Here is a 22,864-nt window from a genome sequence, read left to right as displayed (position 1 = left end):
AACTCTGTAGTGAAGCAGTCTGATAAACCCTGTTATAATCAATGAATCAACACAATATATTTTCGTATGCTGTTGTAGGCAATTTTCATTATTATAATGAAATATCAATACTTATTATTGACCCGTTAATTCTAATACCAAATAAATTTAATAATCTTTAGCTTTTGAAAGAGTTTTATACAATGTCTGATCAAATGTGTAAGGTTTTTTGAATTAAAAAGCTTTCATCGTATTCACTACGAATTCATTTTGAATAAAACAAATACAGAAAAATTGAATAATATATTATTAATTGAAAAAAAAAATTTAATAATGTTAATTTTGTATTGTCGAAAATGATGCGACGAAAAGAAACTATTTAAAAGTTAGAACGGTTCGAATAGCAATAAAAAGATAACAAAAATTTATAATGTTAATTTTTTTTGCAGATAGTGGCGCGTCTTTATGACGAAAAGAAACTATTTAAAAGTTAGAACGGTTCGAATAGAAATAAAAAGACAACAACAAAAATTGTAGTTAATTAATTGAAATTTAGCTGACCATACAACACTGTTTTGAGTATTGTCAAATACTCATCATAAGTGGTCTTAGAAAATAATCGAATTTTTTAATTAGTTTATATTCCGTATATAATATGTTTGGACTGTAAAAATTTATTTTTTATTATTTAATGAAATATAAGTTTAAAGTACTGATTGCTAATGTTGACCGTGTATTTGTTGTTAACAATAAATAGGGAAAATAAATTAATTATATATAATATATAAGAATATTTTTATAATTGGTAGAAATAAAACAAATCAAATTATATAAATACACATTTTTTTAGTTAATTTATATAAAGAGGTTTTTTCGAACAGTAGTGAACTACAATAACAAAAATTTTATGTTTTATATTATTTTAATTAATTGAATTTTTGGCTGACCATACAGCTGTTTCGAGTATTGCCAAATACCCATCATCAGTGGTCGTGGAAATAATTCTTTTATTTAATTATTCGTAAATAATTATTTTTGAGACTGCAAGTACTAGAAATCGAACTCGGGTCCTGCCAAATGTGAAGCTCAGAATCAGCGCACCTTAACCAACTGATCCAAGGCCGTACTTGACTTTTTATGTTCACATATTTTTGCTGGAGTTTTGCTATGAAAGTTTTTTTATTAACAATTTTACTTGCTGTGTTTATATTAGAACGAAATCATAAACCAGCTGTAGAAGAATTGAATTAATTAATTAATTATATTTTTATTTTTAATTGTTAAATTTCAATACCATTCTTTTCGTAGAGGCATTATTTATTGCATGATTTGTTATTTCTTATATATCGAACCTAATTCAGGAACGTAATGCTGAGAAAGTCATGCTAGTGTTTCTCCACTAGTTGCACGGGCGAGACCAATATTTTGTGAATTTAATATTATTTTTAATATTAAATTAATATTTATATATATTTTTTGTATGTATACTTCATACCTTTTTTTATTTACTTTATTTAATTTGTTGTATTTCGAGGGTATAAAGCATAGAGTCATCGTCTTAGTTAAATTCATTATGTTTTTTTTTTAAATTAATTAATAATAGATTTTAATAACAAAGTACTCCTACTAATACTATAAATCATATATTACAACAATAGTAACAAAATGTGAGTCATTAATAATATATATGAGAAAAAGTGTTCTTCATTGACCAATCAACAATAAGTTATATATAGTAATGAGTATTTCATTCAATTGTGATGACTTGCTTATTAGTCTCAACAATAATTACTGTCGAGAACTATTTTGTAAACAATTTATTCAATTTTAATTAATAATTGCAGTTTTCTTATGAATGAAGTTGTTATGTTACAAAGCAACATAGCAAAGCAAGTACCGAAGTTAACAATTTTGAAAGCAGAATTTTTGTGTTAACTACAACCGCAAACAAAAAAAAAATAGATTTTTAAAAACCAAAAAAAAAATATATTTAAAAAAATAACTTAAAATGCAACTGAAATTACATTAAAATTGTTTTTGTTTTGAAATTTAAGAAATGTCAGCACAATTGGCACGTTTAATAGCTTCGTCGTTGAAATTGAATTTTTCGAACGAACTTGTATCTTGTATCTGCAGTTACGGCAGATACAAGAGAGACAGAGCGGTGCAGACTGCACCTATGCACACAACAAATTCTAATGACGTTGTCGTTTGGTTTTTTTGTTTTGTGTTGGTTTAAGAGGAATTTTGGTTTCTTTTAGAGCAGAAAATCCGCGCATAACTCATCCGCAAAACGTAAGCCAGTCACGTATTGCTCTTACGTACGCAATGGATGTAATACGTACCATTACCGCACCATATCAGTGCGGCTATGCTGTATCCGCAGTGCGAGCTCAAGACGTGCAACAAATGCGAATGCGAATGCTTCTATTTCGCAACATATTAAGTCTTTTTATTGCAATCGATCACAATTCAATTCAATTGACTCATTATTCATATTTATTATTCCCAGTTCAAATTGTTTCGATTTGAGTTGAAAGAAGTCAACTTTGTTGATTTATCAAGCATCAATGATTGCATTTTAAGTGACTTCGGCTTAGGCCTAACGAATTAAGAAAAAAATGTATTTCGAATGCGAATATTTTTGAGTTTCATAAAAGTTAAACTGAATTTAAGTTTTGATCGATTTAAATTAATTATTTTTTAATTAATAAATAATATCTATTTATGGAAAAATGTGCAAATACTGTTTGGTCACACCTTCTTTTTTTGATAAATTAACACTTTACTTTTACTTTATGTAACGCAATGGTTACTGATTTACTGATATACTGATTTACTGATTTACTGACCTTCACAACAGTTAGAGGCAAATTTTTTATTAATGTTTCTGTCCAATTTCGAATTGCACACTCAGCACTTTTATTTATGTACTTTTCATATTTAAATTTAACGAATTTAATGACAAGCATAAAAAATATTTATAAAAAATAATAAAACTATTTAAAACATTCAAAAATGAATATTAGTTAGTTTTATGTTAACAAGCTCAATCGGTTCTTTAATGAGTTTTTAATCATCCTCAATCGTCCAGTTAGTCCCCACTTACTGAACGTTATGAGCACATGCCATAGTTCATTGGATTCATTTAATTCAAAAGTGATTTGCTTATCTCGGGCAAATTGTGCTTATAAGTCAATAGGCAGACACGTTTTCTTATCTTAAGCCTCTCGGTCAAAATCTGGTAATTGATTGTTTTCTTGACATATGCAATTGCTGGCAGCTTAACTATAAATTTCAAAAACAATTTTTTATTCAGTTTTCATACAAGTAACACGCCTTGGCACGATTTTGATTTCATTCTGCGTTTGTCAATTGATATATTGACTTTTCATATCCAAGTATTATACTTTAGGATGCCGATATATAGAGTATTTGTGCGTAAAATATTCATAGATTTCATTAGTTATTCAGTTACCCACTAGAAGTGTTTGTAATTGTGCAATATTGAAAATAGAGTATGGCAAATAATTCCAAAAATAAAAATTATAAAAAAAAATGGCTTTATTTACATAGAATTGCACTTTTTAAATTAACAGTATATTAAAAAAAAAATAGCATAATTCACATAATTAATGTTCTTAAACAGTTACATATGTCTTAATTACTTTTTTGATTTTTTTTTGACTTTTAAGACTTTTTGAGACACAGTATGAGACTTGAAACCACTAAAACCACATTTAAGGAATGAAAGAAGATGATTTCTACAGCAAGATGAATACTTCATTCCTATAATCGAGGGAGATAAATGTGACCCAAACGGCTTAATACCTACTGGACTGGTTTAGCTAAAGCGCGGTGCAGATTCAGTTTTGAGTGCTACTCAAGTTACGCTCTCTCTTGCTCAAATTTATTCTAGCGACCGAACTATAAGATAAAAGTTCTTCAATTTTTGAAGAAGAATGTTGTTTGCGCACGCTGTAAGTCCGTTTCTATAACCACACAAAAATATGCTGTTGTCTGACGGACTGTAAGTTAACGTGTTGGTTTGGTGTCATTCAAAGATGCAGACTTGCAGTTTTGATTGCCAGTCATGGATTTTCTTTGTTGAATGACACTCAAAACTCCTAGTCTGCATCGCGCTTAACCCAAAAGGCATGGGCATGAGTAGAAAGGTATATGAATCCCGCTAGTCGTGGTTTTGCCAAATGTTTTTGCAGTTTCATTGAAAAAAGTATGCTTAATCCGATATTTGTTGGTACATTTGTTATGGCGTCCATTTTGATTTGTAATTTTTCGTTTTTGCATATTAAGAGTACTATGTCGTCGGCATAGTCTAAATTTTCTAGGTGTTGATTGATTAGCCATGAGATTTTGTGATTAGCTGTGGTGGAAACTTTGAGCGCTGTATCTGTTATTACTGCAATAATTTAAAGAATATAACCTATTTGGTAAGGCTTATGGCAATCCAAAAATATCATTTGAGTTACCACCAAGTATGTTTCTCAGCTTATTAAGAGCTAAAGTCAAATTAATCATTTGTTTTTAAATAAGTAGTCTACTTAATATCTAATAACATTCATATAAAGAATTAAAGAACGGAGTTACATGTTAATTCTTTGAAATATAGAGAGAAATATTCACACTTCTTAGAATTAAATAATAACATCTATTTTCCAAAAATAGATGTATTAAGTTTTGTTTATTTAGCTATACAACTAATTAGTATTGGAAAAAGCAGACGCCGTATATGCAGATAGATCGACAGAAAGAATCACATATAGATACATTGGGTTAATTTGATTTATTGAGCTTATCGGATATATACCTGTTATATATTATAAATAATAATTATAATAAACAAAGTATATTTATAAAAGTTATAAAATGATTGCAACTATATGAACCCACTATATCTCTGAAACTTACTAAGATATTATGTAGTATACAAGCTTATATGTTATAACTAAAAGTAGTTATAACATTTTATTCAACAGTAATTTAATATAACGCCTATTAAATAGCATTTTAAGCTTTACGAAAGGTTTTTTGGTGAATTTTAAACCTCCGAATTTTCCCTTATACGATAACATAATGGACCAATAGGCCGGTATTATAAAACCTGTCTTTTATGTTAATTATACTCGGTATAATAAAAAGAACCGAGTAAAATTATGACCAAAAATCAGTAAATATTGTAAGCTATCAGAGTTCTTACAGTTTTGATTCATTATGCAAACCACAGATAGGAACTGAAGCTTATCTGTGTGGTTATTTATAGAGAAATCCAACAAAGTTGTTATAATGGTTGCAATAAGTTTTGGACCGTACGATATTGTGCAGTATCTGAAACATGATCTCTTTATATAATACCTTCAACTATAACCTAATCATTAGAAACTCTACAAAAAATAAAAGCGTTGGATAAGCGCTCAATTAATTTATTGTATTTACATAATGAATAAAATTATTTATTAATTAAATATTTAACTAATATATTATATATAAAGTCATGTTTTGCTAATGAAGATATATACAGGTATAATTCTTACTTCAAAAATAAATTTCAACAATTAAAATTATTGCATTATTTGAATAATATTTTTAACTACAAAGGGTAAAAACCGAAATAAATATTGAATAATAATTTTTAGATCCACTTTCCATATTTATAAAACATAACTTCAATTTGCCATATGACGTCATTATAAACAAAATGTTTGCTTTTAATTATTTTGACAAGTATTCATTCGCAATTAACTTTTTAACATTATTTTTTCTTAGCTAATTTTAGACTTTAACAGCTGCACAAATAATTGGCGCTCTAAGTAAATATAAAAATTGTTTTCATACTTAAAAATTTGCAGCGAACCTTATAAATTCATCAGTTAAAAGACGTAAACCTTCATTTTATCACTGCCTTCAGAATGTATCTCGGACGAGTACTAATTTTTGCTTTAATCGGCACTGTATTCTCGGCGAAAGGAAAACGGTCGCTTTTGGAACCTATCGAATTCAGTCCATGCGGAAGCCGATGTTTAAGATTCTACCGTTGTAGTCCATATTTCAATGGTGATCCTGCTTGGGGTATTGTCGATGGTGTCTGTAAAGTATTTTCAAATGGCTGTACGTTAGGCAACGTTAATTGCAGTCGTATAAATGATTGTCTAAAGGGTATATGCCGCGAATTCTTTAAATTTTTAACTTTGTAATATGAATTTGAATTATAAAATTTTACAGAAGTCAAATCAGTTGAAAAAAAGGAATGTCAAACATATTGTCCTGATTGTACTAACATTGCAAAAGATCCTGTGTGCGGTAACTTCTATTATTACGCAGGTGCAGAAACATCCACTATGACTTCAACATTCGATAATCGGTGCGAAATGGAGAAATGGTCTTGCTGGAATGGCATACGTAAGTGAACATACTATATAAGGTTTTGAACTAATCATGTTAATTATTTTTTTCTGTTATTTTCAGCTTATAACGACGCAACACTAGGAGCTTGTTCATAAGTTCTTTTTTTAAAATTCATATTTAATTGATAATAAATTTTTGTTTGCATCTACAGCAAAGATTAATTGAAAGTAGAGTAAAATTATTTATTGTTTCATTTTTATAAAACATATATACTTATAAATAAATAAAATATATATATATATATGTATAAATTATTTGAAGCTAAATAAACTATAAATATTAAAAACCAGTTTGATATACTTATGTGATAGAACAATGTTTCTCATTCTGTCTGTGTATCCTTTCCAACGACAATTAGTCTAACAATATATAAGGGAATTAAATAATCATTAATAACCAATGTTTGAAAAAATTTAGTTATTATAAAATTTCAGTATTGAATTTTTGGCTAACTATAAAACCAAAAGTTGTAATTATAACCTAAAGTCTAACTATTAAATAGTTTCTTTGCTATTCGAATCCGTCATAAAGACGCATCACTAATCGATATGGATCTGCAGACGCAGATTGAAATATAGTTTAGATAACGTTTCACTTTATGCTGTTAATTTCATCTGGAATGTGTTTGTAATTATTTAATATGAACACTATTGTTATTATTATAGTATACTTTTTATAATATATTATATATTTATAATACAATTTATAAATGAAATGTATGTTAGTTACTGACAGAAATAAAATATAAAGCTAGTGGCTGTCGACTAAATAAACCGTAACCAACAACAACGATATCGGCCTGGAGATCAGATGCAAAATTAGCATTACTAGTAGGATCCACTAATGGATAAATATGCAATTGGGATGTTTCGTGCCATCTCTCTCTTTCTCTACAGTAAAATGAATACTCTGTAGGCCGCTTAAGTTTTTACCTGTGTTTTTGGATGGGGCAGAAGCATGGACGCTATCACAGAATAATGAAACTGCACTTTTTGAGAAAAAAGTCCTTCGTGAGATATTTGGTTTTCAACGAGTTGGCAATGATTACCGCATTTGAAAGAACCACAAACTGTACAAGCTCTATCACGACATTGTCTTGGTTGTATCATTTTATCACGACTGAACTGAAGCATCTTTTACTGAAGCATCTTCAGTAAAAAGGTACTTGAAGATGCAGATGTAAAGCGAAAGCATAAAGTTAGATCTTATCTCCGGTGGAGTGATTAAGTTGAGGGAGCACTAATCTGACTTGAAGTACGAGACTGAAGAAGACACGCATGCAGTAAAGGTGCCTAAAGATAATTGCTGCATTAGGATGAAACTCCACTAAGGGTTAAATTGGAAATTTAGATAAATAAGTAAGTAATGTTATGAATATATTATTATGTTTTATTTTAACTTTAATTGACACTAAAAGTAATAAATCTTTTATTGTACCAATTTATTTCGCCTTTCTTGAAATATATATAATAAAATATGTTTATAAGTTTTGCCTCGGTCTTTTGCACTTTTGGAATTTCTCTCTCAGTAAGAGCCGGATATTAAACTGAAACCATTGTACTTATCAAATTAAGAAGACAGTGTCGATATAAGAGTAAATATGAATTAATAGTATTTATTGCAACTACAAGTAATTCATCGATATCGGGACGTCATCGAATTTTGCTATCTTGGTAGCATAATAATTAAAAATATAAGAATTGGAACAAATATTTCAGATTTTACTGTTCAATTATTAACTCAAAGTAGCCCGTTTAAAATCAAAATGAGGCGTTCTGATGTACCAGTTTTCCGGTTTCCAGTTCCGCTTTATGCTGAAAATCAGATGACTTCAAACAAATGCTTCTCTCCGATATTCGTGTTCGATCTGCTTCTACTAATAGTTGCGTCGTCGGCATTACACACAGGTTCATATTCCTATTCACCTTGGCAAGGTTGTTGGAGCCCTCGTATGCTATATACTATTTCTGAGATTGAGTTGGCAGCACAATCGGTTATTATGTCAGTGTGTTTTTTTATTTTTTATAAATTAGGGGATAAAAATTAGTCAGTTATAAAACAGATACTATTTCATGATCGCTACTTAAGTTCTATCATTTTTATAATGAATAGTTATAAATGAATAGTATAATGAATAGTTATTTTAATAATAAATAAATTACTACTTAAAAAAAGTTTAATTAAAATTAAGTAATTTTATTATAACATTTTGAGAATTATTTTTTTTGTCTTTAAGTTCAGCTTGATAAGAGTAATTATAATTCTCCAATGTAACTTATATGTCTCAGTAGGTTAAAGCAATTTATTAATGCATTACTTTTAACTACTTTTAATTACTTAACACATTGTTTGTCTGATATTTTGATAAAAAATAATTGTTGTTAAATTTACTAACTGGTAATTTCTCAGCAATGTTTATAGTGTAGACTTTTAAGAGACTAATTAATATTAATAAAATCTTGAAGAATTGCTTCAAGCAGAAAATACACATGGTTAAGAAATCTATATCAATTACATTTGCTGAAAGATTTGTAAATAAAAACATTACATGTATCTACGGTTTTTGTTATTTATTTATTCTGATATTTTGAAAGCATATAATCGTTTTTGTTTTGTAGTTTATAGACGATAATTGTTTAATATTGATCAATAAATTTCTTAATTTATATACGATATCGAAATGTAAAATGTATTAAAAATTTACTAATAAATTCTTGAAAAATTTTTTTTCTTCTGTAGTTGTATTGATTAATTGTTTAGGTTTAAGATACTAAATATTGTTTATATTAATTTTTGAAAATAATGGTATTAGTTTTATGACAATTTTGTCAATTTTTTACATTGGTTTGATTGGCTCTTACAAGCTCCTGGATGACGTACGCGCCAAGCTGAAATTGTTTAAAAAATATTGGTTAAGGTTAAATTATTCATAGATCGATTTTAGTGATAAAAATAAGTTTGTATTTAATGTTGTCCTACCTTCATTTGGCTTCAAACATCTTCGTGCATTTAAATTGCATTTATTTGGGAAGGTACACTTGCGAATGCGGAAACGTTCAACCAGTTCTGCACAGACTGGCTTATATTCTCTAGTGCAGGCGAGTGGACAAGTTGCTTCGATGGCTAAAAATCCGAAAGCGAAGACTAGGAATAAAATTGCAAATTTCATTTTAGGTTATTTTCGATACCAGAACGCAGACTATATTTTAAATTAAATATTATTGATTTCACATTATTTATATTTATTTTGAATCTAGGTTAAGAATATTCTTTATGGCAGGAAATATAAGTCTTTTATATATTATTACATGCAATAAGAAAATATGTTTCATTATAATTAGTTCGTACAAAAGATATATTTTTTATTTTATATAATAATAATGTTTTATTCATAATAATATGATTTATAAAGATATTATTTTTATTATCTTTTTTGATAATAAAAGTGCGATATTTGCACAAGAAAAATAACGAAGTTTTCTTTATTTAATCTATAATTGTTTTTAATAAAATGCAATTGTAAATATATATGTACATGAATGTATATATGTGGAATGATTGTTTTACATTTATATATAAAAATAAAAATTGCATATGAATGTAGTGAAGTTCTGGAAAAACGATTGAGAGAAAGGCGTTAAGGTAATGAAATTTTTTATATTTAAAAATTTAGTTTTTAATCAACTTAATTCTTGACTTGACCATCATCATAATTGGTCGGAGTATCTGTTGGTTCCATTTGTAAAAGATTTAGCAAATCTTTATAAGGATTTCTTGTTAAAAGACTTAAGGTCCAAATTAGCAATAAAAAAATATGATTATAATTATTTTAGCTTGACTAATTTAGTTCATTCGTGAATGATATAATAAAATGTATTTTAACTTAAAGAAGTTAATGAAAATTTTTTAAGTTTTGATAAACTCAGACACTCTCGAACCAATCTGCAATGCAAAAGAACTACAAAATAGGACACAAAATAAGCCGTCCACTTTGAATATAAACCGGGAAGTGTTATTAAAATCCTATACATCGATATCCGATTGGTTTTGTTTAGTCATATATATGAATACCATATCATTGTTTATAAAGTAGAATAATCATAAAATTGCATTAGTTATATGAAAACACTTTTAACGAATCTTTATATAAATCAAAAAATAAAATCTAAAATGGAACGCACCTCAATCCTCAAGTATTAGCTTATTCTATTACTAATGGAGATATGCAACAGAAAAGGATCATAGGGAACAGCAAGACAACACCTGATGATTTCTTAAAATAACTATTTTAGATTTTATAAGCTAGTTATATCCCTATAAATAAAATATATAAAAGTTTTTATGTCCACAATCTTTTATTTATCAATGTTGATAGCTAAAGATAGATAAACAAAAGTTTTGATGCCATATTACATTAAAGATCCTATCTGGCTATATAATTAATATATAATTAAACATCATATATTTTAGAAATTAAAATATGTCATTTCTTCCGAATACATGCAGATTATGAAGTTTTCTCGAAAGTTATTGATAATAATTAAAATTTCAATAAATTAATTTATATAAATATGTAAGACATCAAATGGATATAATGAATTTAAGTTATTATTTGCAGACATAACTATTAATTAATTCATTCATTATTTAATTAATTAAATATTAGCAGAGCTTTAAGCAGGGTGCAAGAGGAGAGCATAGTATGTCCAGAAACGCTACAGCCACGGCCCGAAGGAATCCACCTCGAAGCACACGTACTGATGTGCAGGTGTCACGAGAATACTATGAATAAAGAGGGGTGTGTTTGGAACAATTTTTATGGCAGAATATATCCCCGCTGAAACCTTGTAGTAGATTAGATGCTTAGAGCGTAATCGGGTTGCAATAGCGATTAATGCAGAGATCACAAGTATAATGGCTTGTTCGTGCTTATAAAAGATAGCTGTCGCTGCTCTTTTAGGAAAGAAATGCCTGTAGTTTTCTTTAAAATATGGTATAAAGTTTTTTATATAACGTGTATTAGTAAAGTTATGATGGGTACAATAATCCATTGTTAATGAGCATTGATTTCTCAGGACTTGCTATGTAATCAAATGTAATGTATATAACATGTGTCTTAGACAGCTTTAGAGTTGGGAACCTCTGACCAATAACAATAATGAATATTTTTATTGTATATATTTTTATTAAATAAACTCTTAATTATATTTTGTATAGCAACTTGCAACATTTGTACGAGTAGAAAATAAAGTGAAAAACAAAAGAATTGTAAATATTATGAGAAGTGCCTAATTCAGTTTCCATTTCTGTGTGTTAAACTTAATTATTTCGAATTTGTTATTGAAACTCAATTTTAGAGGTAATACTTTTCCGCATTAGTTTTCGAAACAGTTTATTTGTGAAAGATGTTTTTAACCAAAGTGAAACATTTAAATAAACAACTGAATTACCTAACTATTTTCATTGTTGTTGAAAGTTTTGGGAACATTTGTCAGAAAACTATAAAAACATGAACAATTGACATAAATCAGTTAGTTTTAAATTGTACAATCAAAAAAATAGTGCATTGTAGATACACAAGTCAAGATGTCCTATGTTACTAAAATTTTGTTAGTTTCTTGCGTGATGCTAGTGCTACAGAGCGTTCTAACACAAAATTTAACACGTCCACCTCGACCAACGCGTCCAACAATATCAACTCGTCCAACTCGACCAATTAATTCTACTCGTCCAACACGTCCAACTCGTCCAACACGTCCAACACGTCCAACTCGTCCCACTCGTACAACTCCACTACCTTGCAGTGCAGCTGTTAGATGCTCAAATGTGGAAGATATAGTTTGGGCTACAAGTGCTAATAAATGTTACGTCTTTCGTAATGAGTGTCTCTTCAGAAATGAAAACTGTCAACGTCAGAGTAGTAATAAAAGAGGTATTCACTCACTTTTTCAACAATATCATTCAAATTCATTGTGATGAAATTTGTAATCAAATAATATATATTATTTTAATTTAAGTTCTGAGAAGTGTCACGAAGAGTCAATGTCAAAAGAAGTGCGGTGAAAATTGTACACGAATCTTGCGCCAAGTTTGTGCTGAATATAATGGAGACAGACGTACCTTTAACAACATGTGTCTTTTAAGAAAATATGTTTGTGAAACAGGAAAAAGTAAGCATAATTTTTCAATACTTTCAATATTGAAATATTAAACAAAACTCAGAAAATTATTAAAAATAATATCTTATATCTTTTTTAAGCTTACACCTACTACAAACGAGGAAGCTGCTAGGCATGAACAATACTACTTTAAGTGAAATCTTATCTACTAGTACTTAATCTTAGTTTAAATATATTTTTCTTATTTTAAAAATAAAGATATAATTAGTAATATAATCCATTTAATGTGCAATTTATGGTTTATGATTTATGTGGAAGAAATTTTTAATAGTAATGGTTTCATATATCTATTCAAATATAGTGCATAATATATTCCAGTATGAATAATTGTTCTTGAATGATATATTTTTATCATTTTTACAGAATAAGATTACAGAATTAATTAATACGTTTTAATGGTTAAGATGGCTCGCTAGTAGTTAAGTTTTGTTTCATTAAGATGTGGCGTCACATTAGCATTTTTAGTAAGTTACTAAACAATGACTCATAATTTTAATGCAATATAAAATATATTGCAAAACATTGTTTCATAATTTTTTAAAAAAAAATAACAAAATTACGATATAACTCTGAAGAATCATCTATAAAGAAAAGCATATTTTTAGGTAAGAAGAATAATGAAGCGTGAAAGTGGTGCAAACAGTAAGTATTTTTTGATAAAATGTTTAGATATGAAAAGTATCTTCATATGATTATCAGTAAATTAGATAAAATTAAATACGTATACCGAAACCCTGACCTTTATTAACATTTTATCTACATGTTTATTACAAAGATAATTTCATTTAAGTTCCCATATTGTGATACGATGGACTGCATACACATCTTTGCTCTATACATTTGTCTGAATATATAAATATTAATTAATATTATATACATTAACATTATAAATATTAATAAATCGTTCATTTGAAATTATTTTGTTAAATTTTATCTTTTTAAATAGATACAAGCAAAAAATTTTTTAACTTTTTAATAAACAGCAATATGTACTTAGCAATTAATGTAAATAAAGATTTTTACGTGGGTTTTTTTTTTGTATTCGTAGACATATTGGATAAACCATATTTCATTAAGTCAACACATGAAAATATTTATACATTTTTATTATAGATTTCGAATGAATTTAAGTTCAGTTCAGAAATAAAACTCGAATCAGAACGTTGTGTTAAAAAGTTTTTTCTAAAAATGCAGCATTTCAAAAAATATTTATTCGCTATTGGATTACTCTTCAATGTGATCCATTATATCGATGCAAATAATGACTCAACCATTGATATAGCACCCGAACCGGTTCTAACCGGGTTTGCTTGCTTTGCAACAACTTGTCCTTCTGATGGAAAGCCTGTGTGGTCAACTGATGGCGTAGAATGTTATGTGGACACAAATCTATGCAATCAGCAGATACGTCAGTGTTTACGCAAAATTAATAATGAACGTGGTAAGGAATCGAATTAGTTTACTTTTATCAACATTTTTTTCAGTGCATAAATTTTTCCATTGAATTCGTGTAGAACTTACGCCAACATCGAAAGAGAGTTGTCAAGAACGATGCACACGGGCTTGCGCACGTCTATATGAGCCAATTTGTGCTAAACGCAATGGTGTTGAACGAACTTTTCCCAATGAATGTGTATTGGAAAATCATATTTGTAGGACTGGAGAATGTAAGTAAATCATAATACAAACAAGCGATTCTTAGATGTACTCATTATTGGATAATCTTTTAGTTTACTTCGATCGTACACCAGGAAAGTGCGTCAAGACTGAAGTGAAAACACAATAATATACATTAATATAGATAATTAAAATAAATTTAAAAAATTAAATTATAATTAAATAATTAATATTCAATGTTTTGGAAAAATTCTGTACCGGAATAATAATATACATTATTATAGATAATTAAAATAAATTTAAAAAATTAAATAATAATTAAATAATTAATATTCAATGTATTCAAAAAATTCTGTACCGGAATATTTATAAAATTACTCTATTAAAAGTTGTCAATAATGTTCATTACTGATTAAGACTAATATTTTTCACAAATCTTTGTTCTAATTTTATATAAAATAAATAAATAAAATTCATAAAACTAAAAACAAACTGAATGAGTGTATTAACAGCTGTTTCATATATTGCGGAAATGTCTAAATTTTTGTTAATAAATGGAATAAAATGAATATTCAGTAAATAATTATATTTGCATTTACGAGGTAAGTTAACTAAATTTCGGAATATGAGACATCATATAAAATTATTCTAGAGATGCTATTAAAAGGAGAAAAATTGCAGTAAAAATAAATTCTATGACTTATATATGAAACCAATAAATCTAGTACTGATAAATTGGATTATAAAACTAGAATTCATACACTTTCTTCAATCTGGGGAAATCTAGAAGTCGGGATCTGTGAAAGGCAACTCTCTTGAGTTACATTTGCGAGTTAGACAGCAGCAATAATTTTAATTAAATATATTTTTTGAACATAACCAAAAAGTATGAATGCAATATAATCCGAATACACTCCACGAGACATTTTACGGTACTAGATTCTTTTGACAATAGTATTCGATAATTTGTCAGCACAGTGTTAGCAATAGTTCGGACATTCATTGAAGAACGTTCGCAAGGAGAGTTTAAATGTCTGTACGCCTAATACAATCCATTGCATAATCTCACAAGAAAAGTGCAGTGTTCAATCGCAATATCATAATGATTCATGCACAAAGCCGAAATGTGATTATTCGTCTGAGATATATCTCGCACAACAAAGTGAAGAAAGGACATATTATTTGGCCTGTAGCACAGTTCTGTTAGAATCACATATCTTCCATATCCATATCATCAATTTCATAGTCTTTTTAACCGATGATTGCGTATTTGATTTGCAAAACATTAATTTTAATATTGGAATACTCTCAATTTTAAAAATGCTATTAAAAATCATTTAGGGTTTTGTAAAAACACATTTTAAGTAACTATTAAAAGATATATAATGTAGCAATATTATTGTTGAAAATTCTGTTGAGCACACCTTGGAGGGTGTTAAGTTGATATACTCGTATTTAATATGGTTTTATACATTTTTACAATGTTTTATATATACACTACAATACAATACTATTTTCACATGCTAAATATTGTTTTACAAGGATGAGACATCCTAAGCTAGAACCTATTAAGTACGAAGGGTATGATCATCGAAGTTGATGTCGCAGATGATATAAACTATTTATATTCTTGGTTATTACTTTACTTGATGCATAGATGTGGACGAATTTGTATTTTCATTAAAAATTAATATCTGATAAGTATCTTTGACTATATAATACAAAACTAAAAATTTAGCTGATTTTAATAAGTTAAATGTTAAATATAAAAGAAAAGTCCAACTTACAAAATCTGGACAATAAACACTCATACGTTTGTTCTCATAAATTTCAACAGATAACGTAGAGAATAAAATTAATAACTTATTTTAGAATTCATTTAGTTTTCTAGAAAATTTTTAAGTATGGTGTTTAATGCTATTTTAAGAAGAAATCAACACTCGACTTTTCGTATATGATACCCAAAATATGAAAGTCTTAACTCACACAAGACTTCATAGATACAAGACAAAGAAATCATTTTGTAGTATCAATTTTTTTTTGTATATAGCAGGTTTCATACGCCCAAGTGTCATAATTTGACGTATCATGATTTGCTTACTCAAATCTAATAGGTTGACAGTTGACACTTTTATTATCTTAACTTTTAATCTAAAAACTTATTTTAAACATTCTGCTACAGGTATTTGATCTAATATATCTGAATAAAAACAATGAAATGCTAAAAGCTAAATAATTTTCATTTCAATATTTTTAAATATTTTAGCTATTTTAGTTTAGTATCTATCATAATGAATAATATCTAAATTAAGACCTTAGTTTGTAGAGGTAAACATATGTATACAAGAATATATTTCATACCAAGATAAGTGCCCACAAAAAACCAAAGATAGCAGAATGTTTGAGAACATTTTTTAGATTAAAAGTTAAGATGACAGAAGTGCCAACTGTCAACTTTTTTGATTTAGATTTATTAAAATTATATTTGCTTGTAAGATTGCAGTTTATTTTGTTGTTAAAATTAGAATAAACATACAAATATTGATAAGATGATGATCTGTTGTGGTCTAATCATTGTTAACCAATATCTCCAGTCGTATAAGCAGATAACTTACTTAAAGTATTTAGAATCATAAGGCGTTGTTGCCAACAGCAATTCGTGATATTGTGAGTTAGGGGAATTTTATCCGGCATGACTATATTTTTAGTATAATTAATTTCTCTTCACGGTCGCATTAAGTACTCAGCAGATACTTGGAATCAACCGTCGATGCCACTATCATACCAAGTAAATGTATTTTTGTACACTGCATGTCATAGGAAAACCATCGATGCTTTATTGATACCTAGAAATACATATGCTCTTTTGATGTAAAAGAAAAGGCGCGGCTTCCAAAACGATAGTCCCAGAACCATTTTGTGGTCTAGGCAAAGGAACTCTATCCATTCTTATGGACGGCGCAGAGGAAAAAGAAAGAGAACTCTATTAGAAAAGGCTACCAAGATTATTATAATTTAAAATGCTTTTAGGGACTTATAACATAAAACGTTTCAAAGATTGCATAGCACAATCAAAAAATAACATAAGAATTATTGTGGGATTATTCACCGGTCACTGTAGATTGAATAATCACCTATCGAAATTAGGAATTCAATCCAACTCTGACTGCAGATACTGTAGAGAAGAGAGAGAAACTGCATACCATGTGCTTGAGGAGTGCACCTAGAATGGAATTTAATGGATCATAAGGATTCAAGACTAGGCCTTATACTGCCGATCATTAAAAAAATCGGACTTGAAGAAACACTCTAATCTGGATAAGGGGCATAATAGATCTTCGCAGTACACGATTTCTTCGTTTCAATAATAATGATAGTTAAACTAATGATAATACTATAGCGTTATGATATTTGCATAACACATTTTTTTTAAAAACAATTGTATTCTAAAAAAAATTTTAAAAGTAATTAAAATATAATATAAAAAAACAAAAAAATAAATAAATATGATAAATAAATCTACAAATTTTAATTAAATTAGATTATAATTAAAACAAATTTAATCCGAAGATAATTAAATTTATTAACAAAAATTTTAACGAGATTATCGATGCTGAATTAAAGCTATTACTAATCCATTATTTCGCTCCAATAATACTCAATTTGTAGATTATATGTGTAACTATCACCTCCATTGTATGTATCAATGAATAAACATAGTCCATTTAAGTCAAATCACTACCAAACAGAGCAATTAAAATAATAAAATTTTTTTTTTCTAAAAACGAAACAAAATTCAGCAAAATTATTGCGGCTATAAATCTAAAATTATAGGCGCTACATGAGAGCCTATTACGGAGTCAAAAATCATATTCTAGCAATCGAACTTATATGACAGCAAAAAATAAATAATAAAAAATAGCAAAAAGATTGGCACAGAAAAGTGGTCATTATGTGTCAGACATGTTGCGTTCTGTGGCTGAATAATCCAAATTGGAAAGTAAAAACCCAGCTGACGTTGGCTGTGCATTGGCAAGTTCAAATGGACATGCGAACTATATGAGACGGCACTCAGATACATAAGACCGTCTGAAATTGCGGGCGGGGTTTTGGCAGTTATGCATGCTGTGCCTCATAATTTGCTTTATTAAAATTTTATTGTGTAACAATAACATTTTTTTCCTAAATTTTTGGCATTAGGTGAAGTACAATCAATTTATGGCACCTTTAACCTAAGGCCATAAAAATATTATTATTTATTTATTTATTATTAAATTTTTTGACTTTCATTTTCACGCATTTTATTATTATAAGTTTTAGTATCTCAAAATATTTTATTTTTATACTAAAATATCAGTAATTAGACTGCCCCTTATTAAATATAAAAATAATTACAGTAAAAGTTAATAATTTTTCTTAGCATAAAATTTAGTCGATATGATGTAATGCCTTTTTTCGTAAAGTATCTTTTCGTATGGCGGCAAAAAAAATTATTTTTGATTTGCGGTTTAACGTAGCGGTAACTTATGGTTTTGACTTCAGGGTCTCTTAATTAAAGTCTTTATTATTTCTCAGCGTTGAAACCGCAATTTAACAAGTTGCAGTCGATTTGCTATTCAAAGACCAATTTATTTTGATTAAAATACTTGAATTTTCAATTAATTACTGTGCGAATTACGCACTTCAGTTAGTTACCTTTGAAAATCGTTCAATTATGAGATTAACAGGTCCGCGTTCAAAAGTTGTATATGTTTTGTATTTTGAGCGGACGTGTTTGGTTCCATATTCATTAATAACGCTATAGTATGGCTTTATTTGCTTATTAAATAAATTATTGAAGCATATGAATTTGATTATATATAATTAATATCTCTTAAATGTTTAGTTTAATTTTTAGTTCACGTCTTTGAAATTAATTAATTAAACTTTATTTACTCTTATATATATTTAGATTTTTAGGAAAATTAAATGTTCTTATTATATAGACCAATCAGTTATGAAAATGTGTGAGATAGTTAATTAGTTAGGTACTTAGTTAGTTAGTTCTTTATTGCAAAATATTTCAACATAAGTAAATATTATGCCTTAAATCTAATATATCGGTCGGAGTTACTTAAAAAGTTATTGAAAAAAATATAGAATACGACACTGACTTGATAGTTGTCTGTCGGACGTGTTTGATTTATATAAATTTGCTTTCTAGCTTAAAAACACAATTTAACAATTTCAATTTCACAATTTAAAAATAAAAGTATATGAAGTTCTAATTAATCGCCTATGTTTTTAATTTTAATTAAAAAGTATCGGTTTCACTTATAGTTAATTTTCTGTATTTTAAAGCATTAGCAATATAGTTAATCAATCTTTTCCAACCAGGATCATTTTCCACATTTAACACACTGATTACTTCCATGTAAGATAGTAAAGTTTAAGTTGTTTTGTGGTAGGTAGAAATCATCTAAAGCCATGATGTGAGAGTTCAAGTCTCACATTATGGAAGATTGCAGTCACGTTCAACGGAGCTAGAGTCCAGTTGCTGGAGATAGAGGAGTCAAAGGTAAAGGCCGACATGAAGTCTGACAGGAATGTGTCAGAAGTGGAGGAGGCTGTAGGGGTGGATTGAGGTGATGGTCCCGAATTGTAATTTTCAGTTTTAGGGACGTGGGTAGCCATTAACGGTTGAAGTGGGATAGCTTGGGGCACGGATTCAGCCATTGAAGCATAAAAAATGCCTGGTGAGATGAAAATGGTTAGAGGCCATTGGGGGTTAGGAGCCAGTTTGGCTTGAAACACACACTGAGAGTTGATTTCCTTGACTATGATGCACCTAAAGTTAGCTCAGTTCACCAAAACTGCAGCAACTTGGAAATGGGCTGGGCAGCTGAAGCTGTGTGGTTGGGTAGAAAATAGGGGCAGGGATCTTTCGATGCTAAAAGTAGGATTAATAAATAGAGAGGTAAGACAGGCAGAGAGGTGGTTTATGTAATCTCTGTTTTCTCCTTTATTTGAGATTATTTAAGTTATAAATATTTTTTAAATATTAATAGTAATATTAACTAATCAGTTTCAAAAAAAAAGAAATCTTTTTTAAGAGGTTTTTCGAAGAGTAGAAACAAAAATTCAGTTTATTATTTATGTTGAGCACTTTTACTCTTTCTTAACTCGAGGTATTTTCAAAACCCCCCTTTATGCCTTGACTGGATTATTGTTTATCACTTCATCAGACTAAGCAATAATTGATCTCAGATCTGCACACCTCCCCGAGGAGTCTGTCAACATTTTTAGATTTGATAACGCGGTGTTAGTGTTGTTGTGAACTACAACAAAAATTTATTTATTATCTTAATTAATTGAATTTTTGGTGGATCATACGGCTGTTTCGAGTATTGCCAAATACCCATCATCAGTGGTCTTGGAAATAAATCTTGTATTTAATTATTCTTGAATAATTTTTTTGAGACTGCAAGTACCAGGAATCAAACTTGTGCTCTATCAAATTTGAAGCTCAGAGTCAGCGCACCTTAACCAACTGACCCAAAGTCGTACTTGAAAACATTTTTATTAAAACCAGTAAGAGAGAAATGCTCTGCAAAAGTTAGTACTTAGAAAAATTTGATTAGAAGACATTTATTTAAAATATACTAAAATAATAATAATAATAGCTATGACATCCGAATATTGATTATATTACTCTAAAAGAGCCTATGGACATGAAATGTCAGTCATTTAGTATTTATTATGTGGACCTAAACTGTTTTCAGAAAATATTCCAAGGTAGAAAAATGTTATTAATATTTAAAAAAAAGAATGAATATTTTCCAATAATATTTTAAGAACCGTTCACAAATCGCAAACTTTTTTAAATTTAATTAATTGGTTTTAATTAAAATACCATTTCAATTAAGACGGTTGAAGTACCTATTTGCACTGAGGCGATCAATCATTTTGTTTATAACAATTTTTAAATTATTTTTTTAATCAATTTTAAGGTGGAACAGTTATTTTTATTACTATTTCAAAAAAATCCTAATGAATGTCTATATTCATTAAGAGATAGTAGGCTTCAAGAATTTATTTAAATTGAGGAAAATGGTTTCACAGATTGTGGTATTCCATATTAAATTAATAATAAATTTTCGTAGGAAACTTTATGTCCTTTTCAAATATACCAATATCTGTGTGATGGAATTAGTACACATTAGAATAATCAGCTTCCAACATTGTCGGGTATTTATTCAATTGATATACTTAGAACTAAACATGTCGTAGAATATAACGACAAGGTGAAGTGATTAAGAAAAAATTACAATTACAAGTGCCAGATAGAAATAGACTATAAAGTCTTGGGAAGACCCTGTACTTTGGGAAAATCTGTATGACATGATGATAAGCATGTAATCATCCATAAAAGAAGAAATCAGGAGAAAAAAGAAAAATATGAAATCGAAAACTGTCTGCTACTTGAAACTTGATAATTAAGCAAATAATGTTATCAGCAAATTTATATTTGAGGTTCCTATCAATTAAATATGCTCTATTACACAATTGGTTTTAACATTGTATTTGTTTATATCCAGGTTTTTTTTATTAGTAATTCTTGGGAAGGTCTCCTTTAAAACTGTCAATTTTCACCTTTTAACTATTTTTTTTTTCTAATTTTTGTCTTCCTTAAATGGTATTAGCTGGCACTTCCACTGTTTTCTTTTTCAAAAGGTGAAGGGGACCTTTTCATCTTTTTTTTGGTTGGTCCTAATGTATGCAAAAAAATATCTCTAAGTAAGCAGTGCTTGTAATAAATAATTTCTGATATCTGATTTTTTTGTTCTTTCTCGGATTACTATATATGCTGAGTTTTATTATCCAGTAATTGTTCATACATTAAATAATAATTTAAGAAAACGTTTAATAATTGCAACAGGTAGAAAATACTTCGTTATCTTCTTTCTTATCATAATAGTTCTGGGTGGACCAGTGCTTCCTCAACCAATTTTTGCCATCTGATTCGATCCGATGGCAAGTTTTTGCAATCGCTCACGCGTAAATTTATCAAATCTTCTTGAGCATTATCTAGCCACATTTTTTTAGGTTTGTCTCTTCTTCGGATTCCAATTAGGTTTCTTACAAGTGCTTGTTTTGCTATGTAGAAAATATATGTTTCTTATATTTGTAGTATAGACCTAAATTGGGCATTAAGTAAATTTTATTATATTTCTTGGATTTATATTTCTTGGATTTTTGCTGGTTTGTAGTATATAATTCACGACTAAGAGTTTATTCAAGTCTCGATTGAATTCGAGATATGCCATTGGGTATTAAGTAAGTTTTCATTTGTCAAAGTTGTAAAGGATTTGATAGTTCTAGTAGTAACAAGGGATTTAGTTCTCAGTTATTACCTACCTCTTAGCATATATAGGAACAGGAAGGAGTGTAATCTATTTCTTCGACTTTTACTGGTTTGTAGTATATGTATAATTCACGACTAAGGGTTTACTGAAGCCTCGACGTAATTCGAGATAGGCCATTTAGCGTTGAATAAATATTCAGTACTTAATATTCTTGTTTGTAGTCGTTTAATTTATTGGATAACCTTGCTGTACTCTATACCAAGGGATGTTTCATATTTAAACAAATATTTAAACGAATTTAACAGTACATCTTGATTTCTA

At 28.4% G+C, this 22,864-nt stretch overlaps 3 protein-coding genes across 3 annotated transcripts; 2 read left to right on the top strand and 1 right to left on the bottom strand.

Moving 5' to 3' along the window:
• The first annotated feature begins 5,866 nt into the window (after positions 1-5,866).
• Positions 5,867-6,593, top strand: LOC119684040. The gene is made up of 3 exons (XM_038097977.1): positions 5,867-6,153; positions 6,220-6,396; positions 6,463-6,593. The coding sequence occupies exons 1-3, from the start codon at positions 5,907-5,909 to the stop codon at positions 6,495-6,497; spliced, it is 459 nt and encodes a 152-aa protein (XP_037953905.1). The 5' UTR covers positions 5,867-5,906; the 3' UTR covers positions 6,498-6,593.
• A 2,507-nt stretch (positions 6,594-9,100) lies between these two features.
• Positions 9,101-9,621, bottom strand: LOC119686443 (vasotab-like). The gene is made up of 2 exons (XM_038101024.1): positions 9,382-9,621; positions 9,101-9,290 (listed from the first exon to the last, which is right to left on the bottom strand). Exons 1-2 carry the CDS (start codon positions 9,569-9,571, stop codon positions 9,217-9,219), a joined length of 264 nt encoding a protein of 87 aa, XP_037956952.1. The 5' UTR covers positions 9,572-9,621; the 3' UTR covers positions 9,101-9,216.
• Positions 9,622-11,988: 2,367 nt separating this feature from the next.
• LOC119676218 lies at positions 11,989-14,434 on the top strand. Its single transcript, XM_038087453.1, has 5 exons — positions 11,989-12,334; positions 12,420-12,490; positions 13,695-14,022; positions 14,096-14,248; positions 14,312-14,434. The coding sequence occupies exons 1-5, from the start codon at positions 11,989-11,991 to the stop codon at positions 14,365-14,367; spliced, it is 954 nt and encodes a 317-aa protein (XP_037943381.1). The 3' UTR covers positions 14,368-14,434.
• Positions 14,435-22,864: the final 8,430 nt, after the last annotated feature.

Source organism: Teleopsis dalmanni, chromosome 2, assembly GCF_002237135.1.
Source record: "Teleopsis dalmanni isolate 2A chromosome 2, ASM223713v2, whole genome shotgun sequence".
Classification (NCBI taxonomy): domain Eukaryota; kingdom Metazoa; phylum Arthropoda; class Insecta; order Diptera; family Diopsidae; genus Teleopsis; species Teleopsis dalmanni.
This window is presented reverse-complemented; position numbering and strand designations above follow the sequence as displayed.